Source organism: Enhydra lutris, unplaced genomic scaffold, assembly GCF_002288905.1.
Source record: "Enhydra lutris kenyoni isolate GAN:26980312 unplaced genomic scaffold, ASM228890v2 scaffoldscaffold9, whole genome shotgun sequence".
In the NCBI taxonomy this organism is placed as follows: domain Eukaryota; kingdom Metazoa; phylum Chordata; class Mammalia; order Carnivora; family Mustelidae; genus Enhydra; species Enhydra lutris.
The window spans coordinates 21,919,239-21,939,476 of record NW_019154093.1 but is presented as its reverse complement, the minus strand read 5'-3'; the positions used below and the strand labels follow the sequence as shown (position 1 = coordinate 21,939,476).

The window sequence follows — 20,238 nt, the reverse complement described above, 5'->3', positions numbered from 1 at the left end:
TATGCATTCTTTCTCTCTATATTTGTCTCTTCTGGGTATCTCATAGAAACGGAATCATAGAATATGTGATCTTTTTGTGTCTGGCTGCCTTCGTTAAACATCATGTTTTCAAGGTTCAAGGTTCATTCATGTTATAGTATATATCCATCAGTACTTTTTTCCTTTTTAAGGCTGATGGTATAGACTGAATTGTGTCTCCTTAATCTACCTATGCTGCAGCCTTAACTCCCAGTGTGATTGCATTTGGAGATAAGAGCTTTTAGGAGGTAATTAAGATTAAATGAGGTCACAAGGTGGGCGTCCTAATCCCATAGGATTGAAGCCTCATATGAAGAGGGGAAGCATTGAAGCCTCATATGAAGAGGGAAAGCAAAGAAAAAAAAAAAAAAAAGAAGAGGGAAAGCTCTGTCTGTGAGAATTTCTTTTTTCTAGCTTCCTTTATTATGATAATACAATATATAATATTTATAACATACAAAGTATGTATCTGTCTGTCAAGGTTTTTGGTCAACAATAGGCTATTAATAGTTAAAATTTTGGGCAGTAAAAAGTTATATGCAGATTTTTGGCATCCCAAGCCCCAATATTATTCAGGTGTCACTTGTATAAAGAGTATCGGACTGTCTTCTGAAACAGTGTAAGCTTAAGCTAAATTTTGCAGGACAGGTAAATACTAGCTGAAGTAAGGATGGCCTTGATGGTGAAAGGAGCAGCATATGAAAACGCATTGAGACTTGAAGTAGCAGTGATCCATTCTAACACATTTGGTATGAATAAAGTGAAGAGTGTTATGGTAGGTTATAAGGTTAGAGATACAGATAACTTAGTTCTGTTTCATAAGGTCTTTTAAAAAAAATTTTTTTTAAAAAGATATTTATTTATTTATTTATTTGACAGAGACGGGGAAGGAGAGAGAGAGGACAGGCAGGGAGAGCAGCAGGCAGAGGGGGAGGAAGAAGCAGGCTCCCTGCAGAGTAGGGAACACAATTCGGAACTCCATCCAAGGACCCTGTGATCATGACTTGAGTGGAAGGCAGACACTTAACCCACCGAGCCACACGCTTGGCCCTCTTTAAGGTCTTGATTTAAAATCTGAGAGAAGTCTTCCCTGATTCCCGTATCTGAAGTTAGTTTCCTTCTGAGTTACTTGCTTTTTTCCTTTATAGCATTTATTACAAATTGAAATTATTGTTGTTTACTGCCTGCATGAAGGCAAGGATGGCATGTATTATGCTAGAGAGTTTAAACTTTATCCTGAGCTCTTTGGAAGTCTTTTAAGTATTTTAAGCAAGAGAATAACATGATTCAATTTGTATTTTTAAAAAATCACACTGATAGTGGAATCTACTATATGCCAGGTGTATAATGCTAGGTACTGGAAATGAAAAGTTGATAGTACACAGTCTATCTCTTGAAGAGATTGCAATCTATTTAGGAGGCAGAGAAGCAAAGAAGAAATACTGATGTGATAGGGATATCCATGAGTTCAGTGAAAGTAGAGAGGTACTAGCTTGGTGTGGGTTTGTGGTCCAGAGGACATATGTTCTTTTAGCAGCTAGTGTATAGTGATGAAGTCATTAAAATGACTTTAGTGACTAATCTTTGGGACTTAAACTAGATTTTTATCACATTTCAGAGTTCAGAGATTATACAAGATGGTTATGTTGTGTTAGCCTTGTGTAGTGAGTCTGTCATATTTGTCTTTTGATAGGTCAGAAGAACAAGATAGGCATTTGACTCATGAAATAGATTTTTCTTTGTGAATTCTGATACCATGTATATCTCTTCTTTGTATTTACATAAGTATACCAACTTGTACAACTAAGGAAGGTATAAGGAAAGAATATTTTCCCTGTATGTGTATAAATTGATTGTTTCCCATTGAAATTAAAAAAAAATTTTATCAGTTCTGCTGATGGTAACTGATTGCTTCCTTTTCTAGGTAAAATGAAGAATGATGACTCTAATAAAGAAAACTCTTCAGAGATGGACTATTTAGAAAATGCTACTGTGATAGATGAATCTGCATTGACACCTGAGCAGAGGCTAGGCTTGAAACAAGCAGAAGAACGCTTAGAAAGAGATCACATCTTTCGACTTGAAAAAGTATACTATGTCATTTTAGTTATTTGAAGGATGATGGATGTTTTATAACTTTTCTTTGCCAAGCACAGCTCTTTTTATTTACCTTCTTTTATTGCTCAGGCAGAGATAGCATTCATTTTTCCTAACTTCCCTCTTTCCTTTCTTCTCGCCATCTTTCTTTTCTTCTCTCCCTTTGTTCAGCAAATCCTTGTATCTGTGAGTCTGAATTCATTCATTCTTTCTAGGGGTCAATAAACTATGGCCTATCTTCTTGTTTTTTCCTTTTGTTTGTGTGCTCTGTGTTTTTAAAATTGTGTAAAGTAAACCTAGTCCCTTGTTTTTGTAAGCCAAATTGTATTGGTAGATAGCCATGCCGTTTGTTTACCCATTTGTGGCTGCTTTCATGCTACCATGGCAGAGTTGAATGAGTAGTTAGTTACTCCAGAGAGCATTATAGCTTGCAAAGCATAAAATATTTACTGTTTACCAAAGCATAAAATATTTACCAAAATATTACTTTGTCCCTTTACAGAAGTTTGCTGATCTCTTGATTTATTCACTCAGCAGTAGATACTGAATGCTTCTTATGTTCTCAGTACTATGCTGGGCACTGGGATATATTGATGAAAATGGCAGTTGGTGAATTAGAAGTGAACAGTCCATTTGGAATGACAGAAATAAATGAGCAAATATTATATAGTACGCTTTCTTCTTTTCTCCTTGGTTTTCTCCTCCCCTTTCCTCTTCCGTCTCCCATATTTACTGAATATCTCTTAATGTATTAGGAATTGTTTTAGCCATTAGTATCTTGTTCCTGTATATTAATTAAATTCTTAACCTAGAAATACACATTCCTAGCCTTAATAAAAAACATTGCTAGGTATTGAAGGAAAGAATCATAAATCAGCCTGTTCACAAATAGATACTTGGGATATTTGTGAGCATGTATACAGGGTAATATAGGTCATGATTCTTGATAAATAAGAAAGGAAAGAAAGAAATGGTATAATTTTGTAGAGTTTAGAAAAATGAGGTCATATCTAAATTGAAGAGGCAATCCTGGGTTATTAATAGAACTTATAACAGAGTGGTCACCCTAAGAAAATAGAAGTGAATATCAAGGGGTAGAGGCCCATAATGTAGGGAGAATTTAGGTTGTGTAGTTAGTCTCCCAAGGTGCTAGTTAGAAGGAAGTCTTTTTTGCAATTTGCTCTTTTACTTAGTTCTCGCTTTCCTCACTTTCTCTTCCCTATGTCTGGAGTTAGTAGTTATTCTGGGTGTGTGTATTGTTAAGGTAAATATTTAGTGCTTTTCATGTGCCATGATCTGGTGATAAAAAGTTGAATGGGGCCTGTGTGGCACATTAATTAATTAATTAAAAGATTTTATTTATTTAATTAACAGAGAGAGACAGTGAGAGAGGGAACATAAGCGGGGGAGTGAGAGAGGGAGAAGCAGGCTTCCTGCCAAGGAAGGACCGCAGTGCAGGACCTAATCCCAGGACTTGGGGATCATGACATGAGCTGAAGGCAGATGCTTAACAACTGAGCCACCCAGGTGCCTCATGTGTGGCATTTTTAGAAACATGTTACTGGTTTTCTGGTTTACTAATTAGAGAAAAACATGTAAGAGATAATAGTAATAATAGCAGTATTGTTTGAAATCTTAGACAAAAGAGTGGCCAACTTGAACGGGGGTATGGAAGCATCAATTTGGAGAATGCTTTATAAGCAGGTGACATTGGGACTGAGTCTGAAGGAGTATCTGTAGGAGTTGACTAGGTGAATTGGGGAAGTCTGGTGCATTAGGTGAATTATATGGCATGTAAAAAGGAAATGTGAAAAATGTGTTTTAAGAAAAATAGTAGGACTGGATGGGATAGGATATAAAGCAGGAAAGATCAGTTCTTGGGAGAAGAAAGAAATTAAGGTAGAATAGATGTTTGATGGTGGTAGGAAAGAATGCAGGGAGTAAAAGAAAAGCTTAGAAGCATAGAACAAAAACATTTGCTGTTTGAATTTATTTGAATTTAAGCAGCCATGATATAAAATGAGTGTGCCAGTACTAGCATAGATGTCTATAATCTCTTTTCTTTCTGGCACTTCTTTGTTTCTCGTGTCCTCCAAAACCTCTTACTTTCAATTTAGTGTACTCTTAATTAATATTTTTCTTTATCAACTTTAGACATTCATTAAGAATATTCTTAACTACTTGCTTTTGATTTTATCAGTTCTTGGGTTCAGTGTACCCATACATTATCTGATTGATGAGTAAAGATGTAGATTTTTAAACTGTACCAAAGAAGGAAAGAATCTAAGCTATTAGGTCAGAAGGGTAAATTTCCCTATAGTTAGTGTTAAATGTTGACTAGGAAATACTTAGAATTTCCATGCCCAGCAATCTTTATTCTAGCTCTTTTGCAGAAAAAAAATTTTTTTTTTTTAAAGATTTTATTTGTTTATTTGACAGACAGAGATCACAAGTAGGCAGAGAGGCAGGCAGATAGAGGAGGAAGCAGGCTCCATGCTGAGCAGAGAGCCTGATTCTGGGCTTGATCCCAGGATCCTGGAATCATGACCTGAGTCAAAGGCAGAGGCTTTAACCCACTGAGCCACCCAGGTGCCCCTCTTTTGCAGAAACTTTAAAGAAGATTTATTAATGTCTGTGTTTAATAGTAAAATAAAATATAACTATATAATGAAGGAATTTTAAAACATTTTTCGTATGTCTCTTCTATGAAACTAGAAGCTTCATGATGTCATGAAAACATTTTTGTTCCATTTGCTACTGTGCTTAATATAGTTCCTTGCACATGGTAGTTGGTTATTAATTAGAGGTAGTATAAGTGTATAGGTTTTGGAGTCACTTAGTCTACCTTTGCCACTTACTGCTTGGGTAACCTTAGATAAGTTATTTAACTTCTTTAAACCTCAGTTTCTTCCTCATTAAAATCAAGTTGATAAAAATAACACCTAGCTCATTGTTTGAGGATTAGGTATGATAAATACAAGTAAAAGTTCTTCGTATAGTGTCTGGTGTGTATTAAGCGGTAAAGATCAACTACTTGTAGAATTGAATTATTTTACCACTAGAGCAATTTTTATTATTTCATTTTAAGGTTATAGAAGCAGTTTTCAGTGTTCGAGATTTTTTAAGATTTTATTTATTTGACAGAGACAGAGATAGCAAGAGAGGGGAACACAAGCAGGGATAGTGGGAGAGGGAGAAGCAGGATTCCTGCGGAGCAGAGAGTCCGATGTGGGGCTTGAACCCAGGACCCTGGGATCATGACTTGAGCTGAAGGCAGACGCTTAACGATGGAGTCACCCAGGTGCCCCAGTGTTAGAGATTTAATCCAAGGTCAATAGAGATGTCATCACAAGCCTTCTGACTCCCCATTCATGTTAAAACAAACTTTTCTTACAAAAAAGAATCCAGACAAGTCTTTGTCTGCTAATATTTTACAGTTGAAAAACTTTTATGATGAGTTTTTCTTGACTCCCTTAGTGACCTCATGAATACTCATAGCTTTAAGTGTTCTGTATTTATGTTTTCAACTCCTCAGTCCTGACCCTTGCCACTTTCACCACTCTTCTTGAACCAAGCCAGCATCATCTCTTGTCTAGATCATTGCAGTATGCTTGTAATGGCAATAAGCTCTTCCTGCTTCTATTCTTAAAGGAATTAGGAAGGCAAGGATCCTTTTAAAATATAGATGAAAACTTAATTCTCTGCTCAAAAACCTTCAGTGTCTTCCCCTCACACTTGGAATAAAAACCAGAGTCCTTTCAAGGGGCCCTATGATCTGGCCCTCCTTACCACTCAGTGCCAGTCATATATTAGGCTTTTTGCAGCGTCTCAGACATATTAACATATTCCTGCCTGAAGGCCTTAGCCTAACATTTCCTTCTACTTGGAATATCTCTTCCCAAATACCCACATAGTTTAATCCTTCACTTCCTTTCAATTATTTTATCAGTAAGGTCTTTTTTTTTTTTTTTTTTTTTGTAAAGATTTTATTTTTATTTATTTGACAGAGATCACAGGTAGGCAGAGAGAGAGGAGGAAGCAGGCTCCCTGCTGAGCAGAGAGCCCAATGTGGGGCTCCATCCCAGGACTATGGGATCACAACCCGAGCTGAAGGCAGCCGCTTAACCAACTGAGCCACCCAGGCATCCCAGTGATGATCCTTTTTAAAAAAGTAGTTAACACCCGTGCACCATATTCCTCCTTATCTGTGGATTTCTTTATTACATGTCTCTGTATATTAGAAGTAAATTGTAAGGACAGTTTTGTTTTGTTTATGCTATATATCCCTCCTTCCTAGACAAATGTTTGACATTTGTTATGAGCTCAGAAAATATTTAGGGAATTAAGTATTAGTTGTGGTTAGAAACTAAGAGGTAGGAGTCTCTGCAAGGGCTTAATTCCCCAATAAGGACAGATTTGAAAGAGTTTTTTTATGGTTTTTTAAGTTTTTATTTAAATTCCAGTTAGTTAATATATAGTATAATATTAGTTTCAGGTGTACAGTAGAGCGATCGAACACTTCTGTACATCACCAGGTGCTTATCGCAACAAGTGTACTCCTTGATCCCCATCACTCTTTAACCCATCCCCTCACCCACCTATCTCCTGGTAACCATCAGTTTGTTCTCTTGATAAATTTGGTTTCTTGGTTTGCTTCTCTTTCTCTTTTTTTAACCTTTGCTCATTTGTTTTGTTTAAGTTCCACATGTCCGTGGAATCATACTATATTTGTCTTTCTCTGACTGACCTATTTCACTTAGTGGAATGTTCTCTAGTTCCATCCGTGTCATTGCGAAGGGATAAAGAATTTTTATACTACAAATTGAAATGACTGAATTGAGCTGAATTTTCCTTTTTGCTTATTGTTTTGGACAAAATTATTTAAGTTTTGAGATTTAGTTGCTTTGCCAGTAAAATGGGGAATCATAAAGTTGAAGGTTATACATACTTTATAAATGATGGCTGTATTTATTTTTAGTCTGTGGTAGGACTCTTGCTAAATTTGGGGCAGGTTTCTCCATTTGAAGAAAATCAATATTAGGAAGTTAGAGAATCTGTCAGGAGTTGCAAGCTATTGAAGATCAATCTGAAATAAAAATTTAAGCATTTTTGTAATTTCAGAAGTTGCAGTATAAGGCACTAGAAATAATGTTTTAAAATTCAGTGTGTATTTATTATGCTTTTGTAATTTTTCATTCTATAATCATATGGGTTGAGTTGGCTTCAGAATCAGATATACATGAATTTAAATTCATCATCTCCTACTTAATATTATATCCTTGTGAAATTTACAGGCTGTATGAGTTTTTTTAGAGAATGAAGATAATAGCAATCTAATTGGATTATTAGAGGTATTAAAAAGACAAATTGTGTATGAAGCACCTAACTTAGCACCTGGCATATAATAGGCACTTTGGAATTAGTTACGTTTTTTTTTTCTTATTATTTCATGAACAGGTTATTGTAAAGTATGAATAAAGTACTATGGTAATTTTTGTGTGTCATCAGAATTGTTCCTTTTAGAATAGTGGCCTCAAGAGATTATTGATTTATTTCCATGAGATTGTGATTGAGTGGAATGTTTCCAGAACTAAGCTTTTGGAATATTCTTCCATATTCTCAACTCATATTCTTTTAAAATCTCCTATTTGAGGGTGGATTTTATTTTTTATCAAAAAGTCAAGGTTTGAGGGGCACCTGGGTGGCTCAGTGGGTTAAGCCTCTGCCTTCGGCTCAGGTCATGATCTCAGGGTCCTGGGATCGAGTCCCGCATCGGGCTCTCTGCTCAGCGGAGAACCTGCTTCCTCCTCTATCTCTCTCTCTGCCTACTTGTGATCTCTCTCTGTGAAATAAATAAATAAAATCTTTAAAAAAAAAAAAAAGTCAAGGTTTGAAACCAATTTTTGGGAAAGCATTGGGAAGAAGACTACTAAGACTGCCGTTCTTATCCTACATTGGATTCTAAGGACTGTATTAATTAAGTATCAAACATTTAGCATTATCACAGTGTTGTTTGAAATGAGTATATGATCTCCTATGATGACTGTTTTGAAAAGGACAACTATATAAGTACTGATTTGTTTATTAAATATTTATTCCTTTAATGCTTGTTTTTGTTTCTTATATTTATGTAATTATATCATTCCCATATATAGTCAAATACTTACTTCTCTGCTTTCTGAAAAAATGCGTTTTTTAATTTTTCAGCGCTCACCAGAATATACCAATTGCCGATATCTATGCAAACTTTGCTTAATTCACATTGAAAACATCCAGGGAGCTCATAAACATATAAAGGAGAAACGACATAAGAAAAATATTTTGGTGAGTTCTTTTTTCAAAATATATTGTTTATTTTTCAAATGGCAAAACTCTATCAAATACTTATTTATGAAACTAAAAATGGGGTATTTGTCCTGTTTTACATTAGTAAGTGAAGTGATAGCATTAAAAGCTGTGTTCTTTTATCTTAGGTGGTCAGGACGGGAACCTTTTCAGAGCCAGTCTGTTCGTACTAAAGTATGTTGATTCTCAAAGTTAAAACTGTCAGATATAGTTGGTAGAGCATATAATTCTTGATCTCATGTTGTGGGTGTAGAGATTACTTAAAAATAAAATCTTAATTAAAAAAAGAAACTGTCAAATACCATCAGTCCAACTGATGCTTACTGAATTTTTGTGTACTAGGTCTAGGCAGTGGTGAATAAGATAGTTGTGGTTCCTACCCTCAGATTTTCTAAAATGTTGGTGAAGGCATACACTGAAAAAGAATCTAAGTATATTGAGTTCTATTAAAGGGAGAAATGTGGTGCTAAGGAAGTATACAAGGATATTTTACCTAATCTGCAACAGGGACATTTCTGAGAAAGATATTTGAGTTGAACTTTGAAGTAGTATTCTGAAATTAAGGCAAAAAGGGGGTTCCTAGTTGGTTAAGTGTCTGACACTTGGTTTCAGCTCAGGTCACGATCTCATGGATCGTGGGATTGATTGAGAGTCAGTTCTGTGCTAAGCAGGGAATCTGTTTGAAATTTTCTCCCTCTGCCTCTCAGTCCACTTTTGTGCGTGTGCTCTCTCAAAATGAATAGGTAAATCTTAAAAAGAAAAAAGGAAAAAAGGTGAGTGAGGACATGGCATATGAGGAACAGAAAGAGTCAAGTATGACTTGGGCAAAGAGAGAGAGGAGGAAAATGATGTGAAATGAAGCTAGAGAAGTCCAGACCATGCAGGGCCTTATAATCTTTAGACTGTCGGAATTCATAATTTTTCAGTTATTTTTATTAGAACATTTCATAGACATAGGTATGAGTAATGTTTTTAAAAAAATTATTAGTATTTTAGCCATTTAAGCTTTTCTTTTCAAAGTGGTAATGTATATTTTTTATGAGGCTGATACATATCTTTTTAAAGATGTATTTATTTTAGAGAGAGAGAGAGCACAAGTGGGAGGGGCAGAGGGAGAGGGAGAGAGAATCCCAAGCAGGCTCTGTGCTGAGTACAGAGCTCTATCCTACGACTCTGAGATCACAACCTGAGCCAAAACCAAGAGTCTGGTGCTCAACCGACTGTGCCACCCAGGCACCCCTCAAAGTGGTAATAGTAATATTATTTAATCTCCTACTTATGTCTGAGTGTCTGCTTGTGTATTTTCTCTGAGAAAATTCTTTGACCTGACCTTCCCAACAAGTCTAGGTTAAGTATTCCTTCTCTGTGCTTGCAGAGCTGCTTGATCAGAAAACTGGATATATTGTATTGTGCATGTCTGCTTTCTCTCCTCTTCTAGACTTGAATATCCAATATTCTAGAGGGCTATTCTAGAGGGCAGGTTTCAGTTCTTATTTATTTTTGTTTCTATATTGTTTAGGACAGTGTCTGACAAAGTAGGTGCTCAATATGTCTTTCTTGAAAAAATGAGTGCACTGAAGAAAATCAGGAACTCAGAAGGAAAAGAAATTAATTTTTTAAAACAGATTTTTATTTATTTATTCGACAGAGAGAAACACAATAAGAGAGGGAGCACAAGTAGGGGGAGTGAGAGAGGGAGAAGCAGGCTTCCTGCTGAGCAGGGAGCCTGATGTGGGGTTTGATCCCAGAATCCTGGGATCATGACCTGAGCCAAAGGCAGACGCTTAATGACTGAGCCACCCAGGTGCCCCAGAAATTAAAATCTTACTAGCATATAATTATTATTATTATTATTATTTTAAAGGTTTTATTTATTTATTTGAGAGAGAGAGTGAGAGAATGAGAGAGAGAGAGCGTGAGTGGGGAGACGATCAGAGGAAGAAGCAGAACTCCCTGCTGACCAGGGAGCCCAATAGGAGACTCCATCCTGGGACTCTAGGATCATGACCTGAGCTGAAGGCAGTTGCTTAACCAACTGACCCACCCAGGTACCCTGTCAGCATATTATTTTGATTCAATTAGAGCTTCAGAAGATTTAATAGGACAAAGATAAAATTGGTAGTTTATGAGATAACAACTGAAAAATCTCAAGAAATGTTGAGTGATGCTAATCATTAATTCCAGGAAGCTCAGGGAATTCCACACAAGAAACTAAAAAGAAAGCCGGTAGACATTATACACATTATAAGGAAATTTGAGGACATTACAAAAAAACTAAAAAAAAAAAAAAAAACCTTAAAAGCAGTTGTAGTAGATTTTTGCTTAGTTGAAGTTGTAATAATAATGACGAGATTTACCTTTACTCCTGAATAAACCAAAGGAAAAAAGGGATAAAAATAGCTAACAATGGTTTTCAGGCAGTGAATGGAAAACAAATGAGATTAACCCAACAATTACTCTAGTTTGAGAGAGTTTCCATACTGCATTATAGGAAGGGGAACCCAGTACACTCCCAGAGTTGCGGAGATGAACTTGAGTCCAGGGAATCCAGGGTGGCTAGAGTTTGTAGGACAGGATAAGAAAAAAGAGAAAGCTATACAGAAAGAAATCTATAGATAAAAAGACAGTACCTTCAGAGTATTCAGCACAGTACTGATTGGTACATGCATGTGAGAAAGCTGCCTGAAGCTGGGGAAAGAATCATCTAAAGAAATTAGAATAGTGCTTGATGCTTACATAGGGCTGAGAATAGTACCTTCCCACTATTCAGACTGAAAAACTCATACTTCATGGGCATTGGGTAGAGTGCCCAGCAGGATCTTGTTTCAGGACTGGGGAATATATAGAAACTAAATGCAGTCTGATCCCAATAAAGCCTTTATTTTTATTTTTTTTAAACTAATTTTTTTTTAAAAGATTTCATTTATTTATTTGACAGAGATCACAAGCAGACAGAGAGGCAGGCAGAGAGAGAGAGGAAGGGAAGCAGGCTTCCTGCTGAGCAGAGAGCCCGACGTGGGGCTTGATCCCAGGACCCTGGGATCATAACCTGAGCCGAAGGCAGAGGCTTTAACCCACTGAGCCACCCAGGTGCCCCAAGACTTTTTTTAAAAGATGTTATTTATTTGAGAGAGAAAGAGAGCATGAGTGGGGAGGAGGAGAAGGGCATGGGAAGAGGGGCAGAGGGAAAGGGAGAAGCAGACTCCCTGCTGAGCAAGGAATCTGACATAAAGCCCGATCCCAAGACCCTGAGATCATGACCTGAGCCAAAAGCAGATGTTTAACTGACTGGAGCCACCCAGGCTCCCCCCAACTAAAGAATTTTTTTTTTTTTTTAAGATTTTATTTATTTGACAGACAGAGATCACAAGTAGGCAGAGAGTCAGGCAGAGAGAGAGAGAGGGGGAAGGGGAAGCAGGCTCCCCGCTGAGCAGAGAGCCCGATGCGGGGCTCGATCTCAGGACCCTGGGATCATGACCCGAGCTGCAGGCAGAGGCTTTAACCCACTGAGCCACCCAGGCGCCTCCCAACTAAGGAATTTTAAAGGCAAGACCCAAAAGGACTATTTCCAGGGCTTAATGTTGTTATAGAACAAAGCTTGAGGGTATATACAGAAATAGAAAATATGTGTCACCACAAAAAGTTCACATTGTCTGGCATTCAAAGATAGTAAGGCCAAAGCAGGAAAATACATACCACAATAAGGAGAAAAATCAGCCAATCAAAACTACCTTGAATTGACAGAAAAGAATTAGCAGAGGAGGACATCAAGGCAGATAACTATATATTCCTGATATTCTAAAAAATAAAGAGACATGGAAGATACAAAAAAGATTAAAGCTGAACTTACAAGAATGAAAACTACAGTGTCTAAGATGAAAAATACACTGAATGGGACTAAGGGTAGATCAGACCTTAGAAAAGAAAAGGTTAGTGAACTTGAACATATAACAATGGAAAACATCCAAAATGAAATGGAAAGAAAAAAAGAACTTGAAAAAAAAGAAAAGGTCACGTTTGAGCTCTGGGATAATTTTGATAATATGTGTACCAGTTCTGCACATATTTCAGGGCACTGAAGAGTAAGAATGCTTCCTAATTTCAGTCCATGAGTCCCACATTACTCTCATACCAAAACCAGAAAAAGATTTTACAATAAAAGAAAACTTCAGACTATATTTTTCATGAATTTTAATGCAGAAATTCTATACATTACTTTTGCAAATTGAATCTAACAATGAAATTAAGGAAGAAATATATTATGGTTAAGTGGGGCTTTATTCCAGGAGCACAGTGTTGGTTTAGAAAACCAATCAATGTAATTTATCATATCAAACAAAAAATCATTTCAGTAGATGCTGAAAAAGCTTTTTTTTGAAGTAGGCTCTACTCAGTGTGGAGTCCAAGGTGGGGCTTGAACTCACAACGCTGAAATCAAGGCACAAGCTAAGATCAAGAGTTCAACCATATTCTAGCATGTATCAGAATTTCCTTCCTTTTAGTGATGAATAACAGTTCATCTTATGTATATACCATGTTTTGTATATTCATTCATCCATCCATCCATTCATGTTTAGCTTGTTTCTACTTTTTGGGTTTTGTGAATGATGTTGGTATCAACATTGGTAGTTTTTTTTCCATTTTCTGCTTTCATTTCTTTTGTGTATAGACCCAGAAGTGGAATTGCTGGACCAAATGGTAAATATGTTAAATTTTTTGAGGAATTGCCCTGCTGTTTTCTACAGTGGCTACATTGTTTTACATTCCCACTAGCAATGCACAAGGGTTCGGTTTCTCCACATTTATAAACTCTTATTATTTTTCTCTTTTGTTTGTTTTGATAATAGTCATCTTCATTGAATTGGTATCTCATTGTCCTTTTGATTTGCATTTTTCCAGTGATTACTGAGGTTGAATACCTTTTCATGTACTTAATGCCCATTTGTATATCTTCTTTGGAGAAATGTTTATTCAAGTCCTTTAACCACTTTTGAACTGGGTTTTCTTGTTCAGTTTTAGAGGAGTTCTTTATATGTTCTGGATATTAATCCCTTATCATATATGTGATTTGCAAATATATTCTCCTATTCTGTGGGTTGCCTTTTTACTCTATTAAGAGTGTTGTTTAATGCACAGAAGTTTAATTTTTTTTAAGATTTTATTTATTTATTATTAGTGAGAGAGCCCAAACAAGCATGAGTAGGGGCAGGGACAGAGGGAAAGAGAGAATCTCAAGCATACTCTGAACGAGCTCGGAGCCTGATGTGGGACTTGATCCCATGACCCTGGGATCATGATCTGAGTCAAAATCAAGAGTTGGACGCTTAATCCACTGAGCCACCCAAGTGCCCCCCACAGGTTTAAATTTCATAAATTCCAATGTGTCTGATTTTTCTTTTGTTGTCTGTGGGTTTTTTTGTTTCATAGCTAAGAAATCATTGCCAAATCTAGTGTCATGAAGCTTTTTTCTTCCAAGAGTTTATAATTTTTCTCTTACATTTTCTCTTACATTTGATCCATTTTGAGTTAATTTTTGCATATGGGTGTAAGATAAGGGTCCATTTTGCATGTGGGTATACAGTTTTCCTAGCACCATTTGTTGAAAAGACCGTCCATTTGCCATTGAATGGTTTTGACACCCTTATTAAAAATCATTTGACCATATATATGAGTTGGTTACGTGTTTTATTCTTTTGGTCTATACATCTATCTATATGCCAGTACCATAATGTCTTGAGTACTATTGCTTTGCATAAGAAGTTTCAAAATCAGGAAATGTGAATTTCTGACTCTGTTCTATTTCAGGATTGTTTTGGTTATTTTGGGTCCCTTGAGATTCCTTGTTAATTTTAGGATCAATTTTCCTATTTCTGCAAATAGGGATTAAAGGAATTTTGATGGGATTGCATTGAATCTGTAGATTGCTTTGAGTAGTATTGATATCTTAACAATATTAAGCTTGCCCATCCACGAACATGGGATATCTTTCTGTTTCTTCATGTCTTCTTTCATTTCTTTAAGCAGTGTTTTGTTGTTTTCATTGTACAAGTCATTCATCTCTTTAAGGTAATTTCTAAGTATTTTATTCTTTTGGGGACTGTTTTAAATGAAATTGTTTTCTTAATTTCCTTTTCAGATTGATTGTTGTTAGTGTCTAGAAATGCAACTGTTTTTTTTTGTGTTGATGTGTGTCCTGCTACTTTACTGAATTTAGTTCATTAGTTCTAACTAATTTTTTTTGTGTGTCTGGCATCTTTAGGGTTTTTTACGTATTAGATTATTATCTGTGAATAGAGATTATTTTATTTCTTCCTGTCCAAGTTCATTGCCTTTCATTTCTTTATGGCTAACACTTCTCTAATATATTGAATAGAAGTGGTGAAAATGGGCATTCTTGACTCATTACTGACTTTAGAGAAAAAACTTTCACAGCCTTTAACCACTGACTGTAATGTAAGCTGTGGTTTTTTCAAATATGTCTTTATTATGTTGAGGTAGTTTCTTTTTATTCCTAGTTTGGTATTTTGTTTTGTTTTGTTTTGTTTTGTTTTTGACCACAAAAGGATGTTAAATTTTGTTGAATGCTTTTTATGCATTGATCAAGATGCATAAAAATTTTTTTTCCTCTCATTTTGTTAAGGTGATGATTACATTGATTATTGTATGTTGAACCATTCTTGCATTCCAAGAATAAATTGTACTTGTCATGATGTATAATCTATTTAATATTTTGCCAAATTTGGTTTGCTGGTATTCTGTTGAGGATTTATTGAAAGTTTTAAAGTAGAGGACTAACTGGTGGAAGTAAGGGGAATAAAATGAAGGGGCAGAGTCTGGAAATAGGAGACTCATTAGGAGATTCTTCCTTCTTGGGCACTATTTCCTAGCCTAAACTGATTGTTTCCAGAACTTACCTCATCTCTGCAGAACCATTTATTTACTCAGGTGCTTAGGACAAGCACCTTTGATTTATCTCTCTGATTTACATCCCCCATTCAGACCATTAACAAATTGTATAGAATTTACCTTCAAAACATTATGTATTCCCAATTTAGTCATTTGTCACACACACTCTTCTTTCTGTTGGGCTTTTTTTTTTTTTGTAATCTCTGTGCCCAGTGTGGGGCTCAGACTTATGACTTTGAACTCAAGAGTTACATGCTCTACCGACTGAGCTGGCTAGGCCCTCCTACTCTTTCTGTTTTAGTCTATGCTACCACTGTCTCTCACCTGGACTGTTTCCAACTTAGCCCTCCTTCCTGCCCCCATACTATATAGTCTGTTATTCTTTATTTTTCAGCAAGGATTGCTCTTTTAAAATATGTCATATCATGTTATTTTCTGGTCATAGCCCCTCTTTGGCTTCCCAACTTAGAATAAAATGTAAGTCCTTACCAAGTTACTTAAGGTCATATGATATTTAGCTTCCAGTTAACTTTTCAACCTTACCACCTTCTAGTCACCCTTTTGTTAACCCTTTAGCCACATTGTTCTCTTCAAATAACATTAGGTACTTTCTTGCCTTAAGTTTCTGCATTTACTGTTCTCTGTATCTGGAATGCTTTTCCCACAAAAATTTAAATGTCTCTCTCTTTCATTTTTAGGTTTCTGCTAAACATTACCTGTTTAGAGGGACCTTCTTTGTCCACTCTATGCTAAAATAATAACCCTTGCCCATCAGTGTGTAGTCGTACCCTGTTTGATTTTCTTCATAGCTTTTCCTGACATGATAGTATACATTTATTTATCTGTTTCTGTTTTCTCTAACTAGAATTAAGTTACATAGGGCAGAGACTTCATTGCATACTTATGACAGGATATATGAGGATGATCATTAATAGAAGGATATCAGTGAGACTGTTAGATGGAACAGTATCCTAAAGGAAGTAGGATAGGCTTATTAATAGCATAGGTAGAGGAGTATGTTCATCGACTCTCTTTTATCTTTTTATTTCCATGACAATTTAGCAATATAATTCAGAGAATTTTTTGTTATTAAGTATGTAGCTATTAGTACCTTGGATGAATCCTAAGAAAATAGACCTGAGAACTTCAGACACTCATCTAAGATTTAGATTATAATTAAGATTACAGAAATATTCACAGAAATTTATAAAAATGAGGTTGTCTTACCCCCTATGTTTGATATAGTTTACCTTTATCTTAGGTAAACTTTATGTTGAAACTAAATATGGTAACACTGAATAAAATTAGAAATAGAGTTAAGTCTTTGTTTAACTATATTATGGGGAGTAGAGAAGAGAGAATAAGCTACTTTTGATTTTTAGAATTGTTGGGAGCTACAATATAAGAGAATGTCTCTTGACTGAAATGTGGGGTATAGAAAATACCATTATTATAACATTAAAGAAATGGTATGATCCCAGTTATGGTAAAAAAAAAATAATAATAAAATAAAATAAAGGAAGGGGTGCCTGAATGGCTCAGTTGGTTAAGTGCCCGACTCTTGATTTTGACTTAGGTCATGATCTCAGGGTCCTGGGATTGAGCCCCATCTCGGGCTCTGAGGAGTCTGTATCTCCCTTGGCCCTTCCCCTCTCCTGTTCTCTCTCTCTCAGATAAATAAAATCTTAAAAAAAAAAAAAGGAAATTGTATGATATTAGATCGTGGATGATTTTCTTTGTATTTTCCTGTGTTTTATGTAACTTTTGCAATTAGCATGTATTTTTTTAAAAATCAGGAAAAAATTAATCTTTAAAAATTATATATATATAATTTAGTTGGTCCCTCTTTAGTTTTTGGTTTAAATTGGCTTTCAGACTTTTAGTGAAATCAAGGGTTTTGGGGAACATTTGGCTTAGCATTGGAGAAAATGACAGAAATCAATTTTAAATGGTAGGCAATATAACAAATATGATGAAGTGTGTTTAGGATATTTTCCTGTGACCATTTAATATGCAGATGAGAGAAAGAAGACTTTCTGCTACATCTTTGCTGTAATAAAATTATCCGCGGAATTAACAGCCAAGTGTTGTACTTAAAATATTTTGGCTTTGATGTAGTATTTCAGAATTTATGCATACAGAAGAACAAATTTTTATTTTTTTAATGTTTAATAGGAACCTGCCCCAAAGCACCCCTCAATCTTCCAATACTTAGTCACAAAGGAAGGGATTTCTGTCTTGTTCACTTCCTTATCCTAGTTATCTTGAATCAGGCACGCAGAAGGTGAATATTTGTTGAGTTAATACATTTGTTTAGTCTTTTATCCTAAGTGTAAGGACATTAAAATAGAAAAGATTTTTTATGGTGTTGTTAAATGTTACACTAATAGGAAAAACAGGAAGAAAGTGAGCTTCGTTCTCTGCCACCTCCTACCCCTGGCCACTTGGCTGCTTTAAGTGTTGCAGTTATTGAACTAGCAAAAGAACATGGAATAACAGATGATGACCTCAGAGTCCGTCAGGAAATTGTGGAGGAAATGTCAAAGATTATAACAACATTTTTACCAGGTACAAATATACTTTATGCTTAATTTTTAAAATCATACAACTCTTCCCTTTGCTTCCTGTCGACTTTACTTGTGTAAATTTCTTTATGTTTTCCTTTCTCTTTGTTTCTCTATCTTAAAAGCAGATGAATGTAATTATTTTTTAAGTGATTTTTTTTGGGGGGGAAATATTTCAGGAAAGGAAAATGGGGAGTTACAAACATAATTTTTGTAATAAGAAAGATTTTTTTAAATGTCAGATTCAGGAAAATTTCTTAAAGGTCTTATAATATTTTTAGTATTTCTGACTTCTGAATGGACATTTTAGTTATATTATTTTGAGAATATACATTCTAGCCAGTCATAGAATAAGAGTCCTATTAGCCTGATGGTGGGGAAAAATTAATTTATTTAAGTGGGGTCATTAGAAGTAAAATTTGCACTTTTCTTTCTTTTTGACTTTGCTCTTTCTTTATAGAAAGCTTATGTTTTTGGTGTAAATGGGAGTTGTGCCAGGTTTATTATAGACGTTTATATAAAGATTATATTTGTTTAGCCCTTACTATTTTTTACATCAATATTGAATTTAAATAAATATCTATTAAATAAGACTCATTTCTCACCACCAAAGGGATATTGAGTAGTTGACAAATTATAGTTTTATAAAGAGCCATTGTGAGATTTATAAGAAAGAATGTAAAATTGAAATCTGGAAATGGAAGACATTTTCATTTCTCTTTCTTATTTCTGTTATAATGTGGTTTTCTATAAAAAAATTGAATACTAATTTAAATTATATGCAGAAGTAATTTAGTATTGGGGCACCTTGCTGGCTCGGTTGAAAGAACGTGTGCCTCTTGATCTAGGGGTTGTGGGTTAAAGCCCCATGTAGGGTATAGAGATTATTTAAATAACTTAAGATACCTAAAAAAGATGCCTAAAAATTTTATTTTAAAATGCCTAAAAATTTCTATTTTAAAAACAGAAATGAAATTTTTATTATTTTAATGACTTCAATGACTTTCAGACGTTTTGTGAACTTGGAAAGTAGACTTTTATATATATATATACAAATGAGTATGAGCTCACATTTTCTAAGTAACTGCACCTGCCTGCCCCAATAGTTCCAATCATGTTATTTTTCAACTTGCCCTCTGGTGAGAACCTTTTAAAATTTTTGAAATAATATATTCGACTGTCTGAAAAAGATGTAGGTTGTATGTTACTATTCCTATATATTTTGTTCTGTGAATTCTTCAAAACCACAGGATTTTGTTTTTTTGTTCAAGTGATTAGGCTTCTGTTTGTATTTTTAAAGAATGTTGGCATTGAATGTCTGTGATCCCTTTACTGTTTTAGTGCTCTTACGTAAATATAAATATCTAAAAATAAATAAATGTAGTTTATGACAGTAGCTGTACCTAGGTTAGTACATTCTTTACTGTTACATATTAAGTGTTAAACATACGTCTAGTTATTCCTAAATGAACTGTTCTAAAATTTTGTTTAAATACTGGACTTTTATAAGTAATTTCTTCCATCTTTGTCCCTGACCCCCATAATTGAGAAACATTTTTATTGTTAGATCAATTAGAAAGGATGTCATTCTTCTCTAAATGTTGTAACTAGAATTGGAAGACATGAAATTAAAATATATGCATTTTTCCTACCATTGTTTTAAAAATTTTCCCATTTGTACTCTATTTCATGCTTTGATATTTTTTCCTTTATTTCCAGAGTGTTCACTTAGGTTGTATGGCTCATCTCTGACTAAGTTTGCTCTGAAAAATAGTGATGTTAATATAGATATAAAATTTCCTCCCAAGGTAAGTAAGTAGAAAAATCTTTTTCTATGTGATTCTTAACTAGTACTTGTTATTTTGGGGGACTAGAAAACTGGTTTGTAGAGTGTTACTGTCATAATTAAAGGTTGCTTTTGGAAACTATTAGGTGTTAGACATAGGTGGAATAAAGAAATAAGGGAGAGGAAAAGGAAAGCAGAGGAATAAAGTAAAAAATGAAAATGCTTATACATGTTTGATTTTTTTGAATAGTTATTGCTTGAAAGCAGTATAGAAAGTGAAAAGAGTTTTGAAATCACACATCTATGTTCAAATCTTGGCTGCAACAAGGCAGTTACTTTCTGAGACTCAGTTTTTTAACTTCCAAAACAGGGATAATAACTTTATATTACATGAGATGCTGTATACCAGGCATTTTTGGGTAGTGTGTGCTACATTGTGGGCACTTTTTAAATAAGTAGTAACTAGCACAGCTAATACTACTTATTTATTGACCTATGAAACATTTAAAATGATCGGTTGAT

The 20,238-nt window shown here is 35.0% G+C and overlaps 1 protein-coding gene across 9 annotated transcripts in view; it reads left to right on the top strand.

Annotated features, from left to right (window-relative positions):
- The window catches only part of LOC111142844 (zinc finger CCHC-type containing 11), a 123,393-nt gene that overhangs the window by 40,578 nt on the left and 62,577 nt on the right, over positions 1-20,238 (top strand). For all 9 annotated transcript variants that reach the window (XM_022496182.1, XM_022496176.1, XM_022496179.1 and 6 more), the window contains exons 3-6: positions 1,943-2,106; positions 8,323-8,439; positions 17,757-17,934; positions 19,650-19,738. In XM_022496182.1, the coding sequence (XP_022351890.1) occupies positions 1,943-2,106; positions 8,323-8,439; positions 17,757-17,934; positions 19,650-19,738 (548 nt within the window). The remainder of the gene's footprint in view (positions 1-1,942; positions 2,107-8,322; positions 8,440-17,756; positions 17,935-19,649; positions 19,739-20,238) is intronic.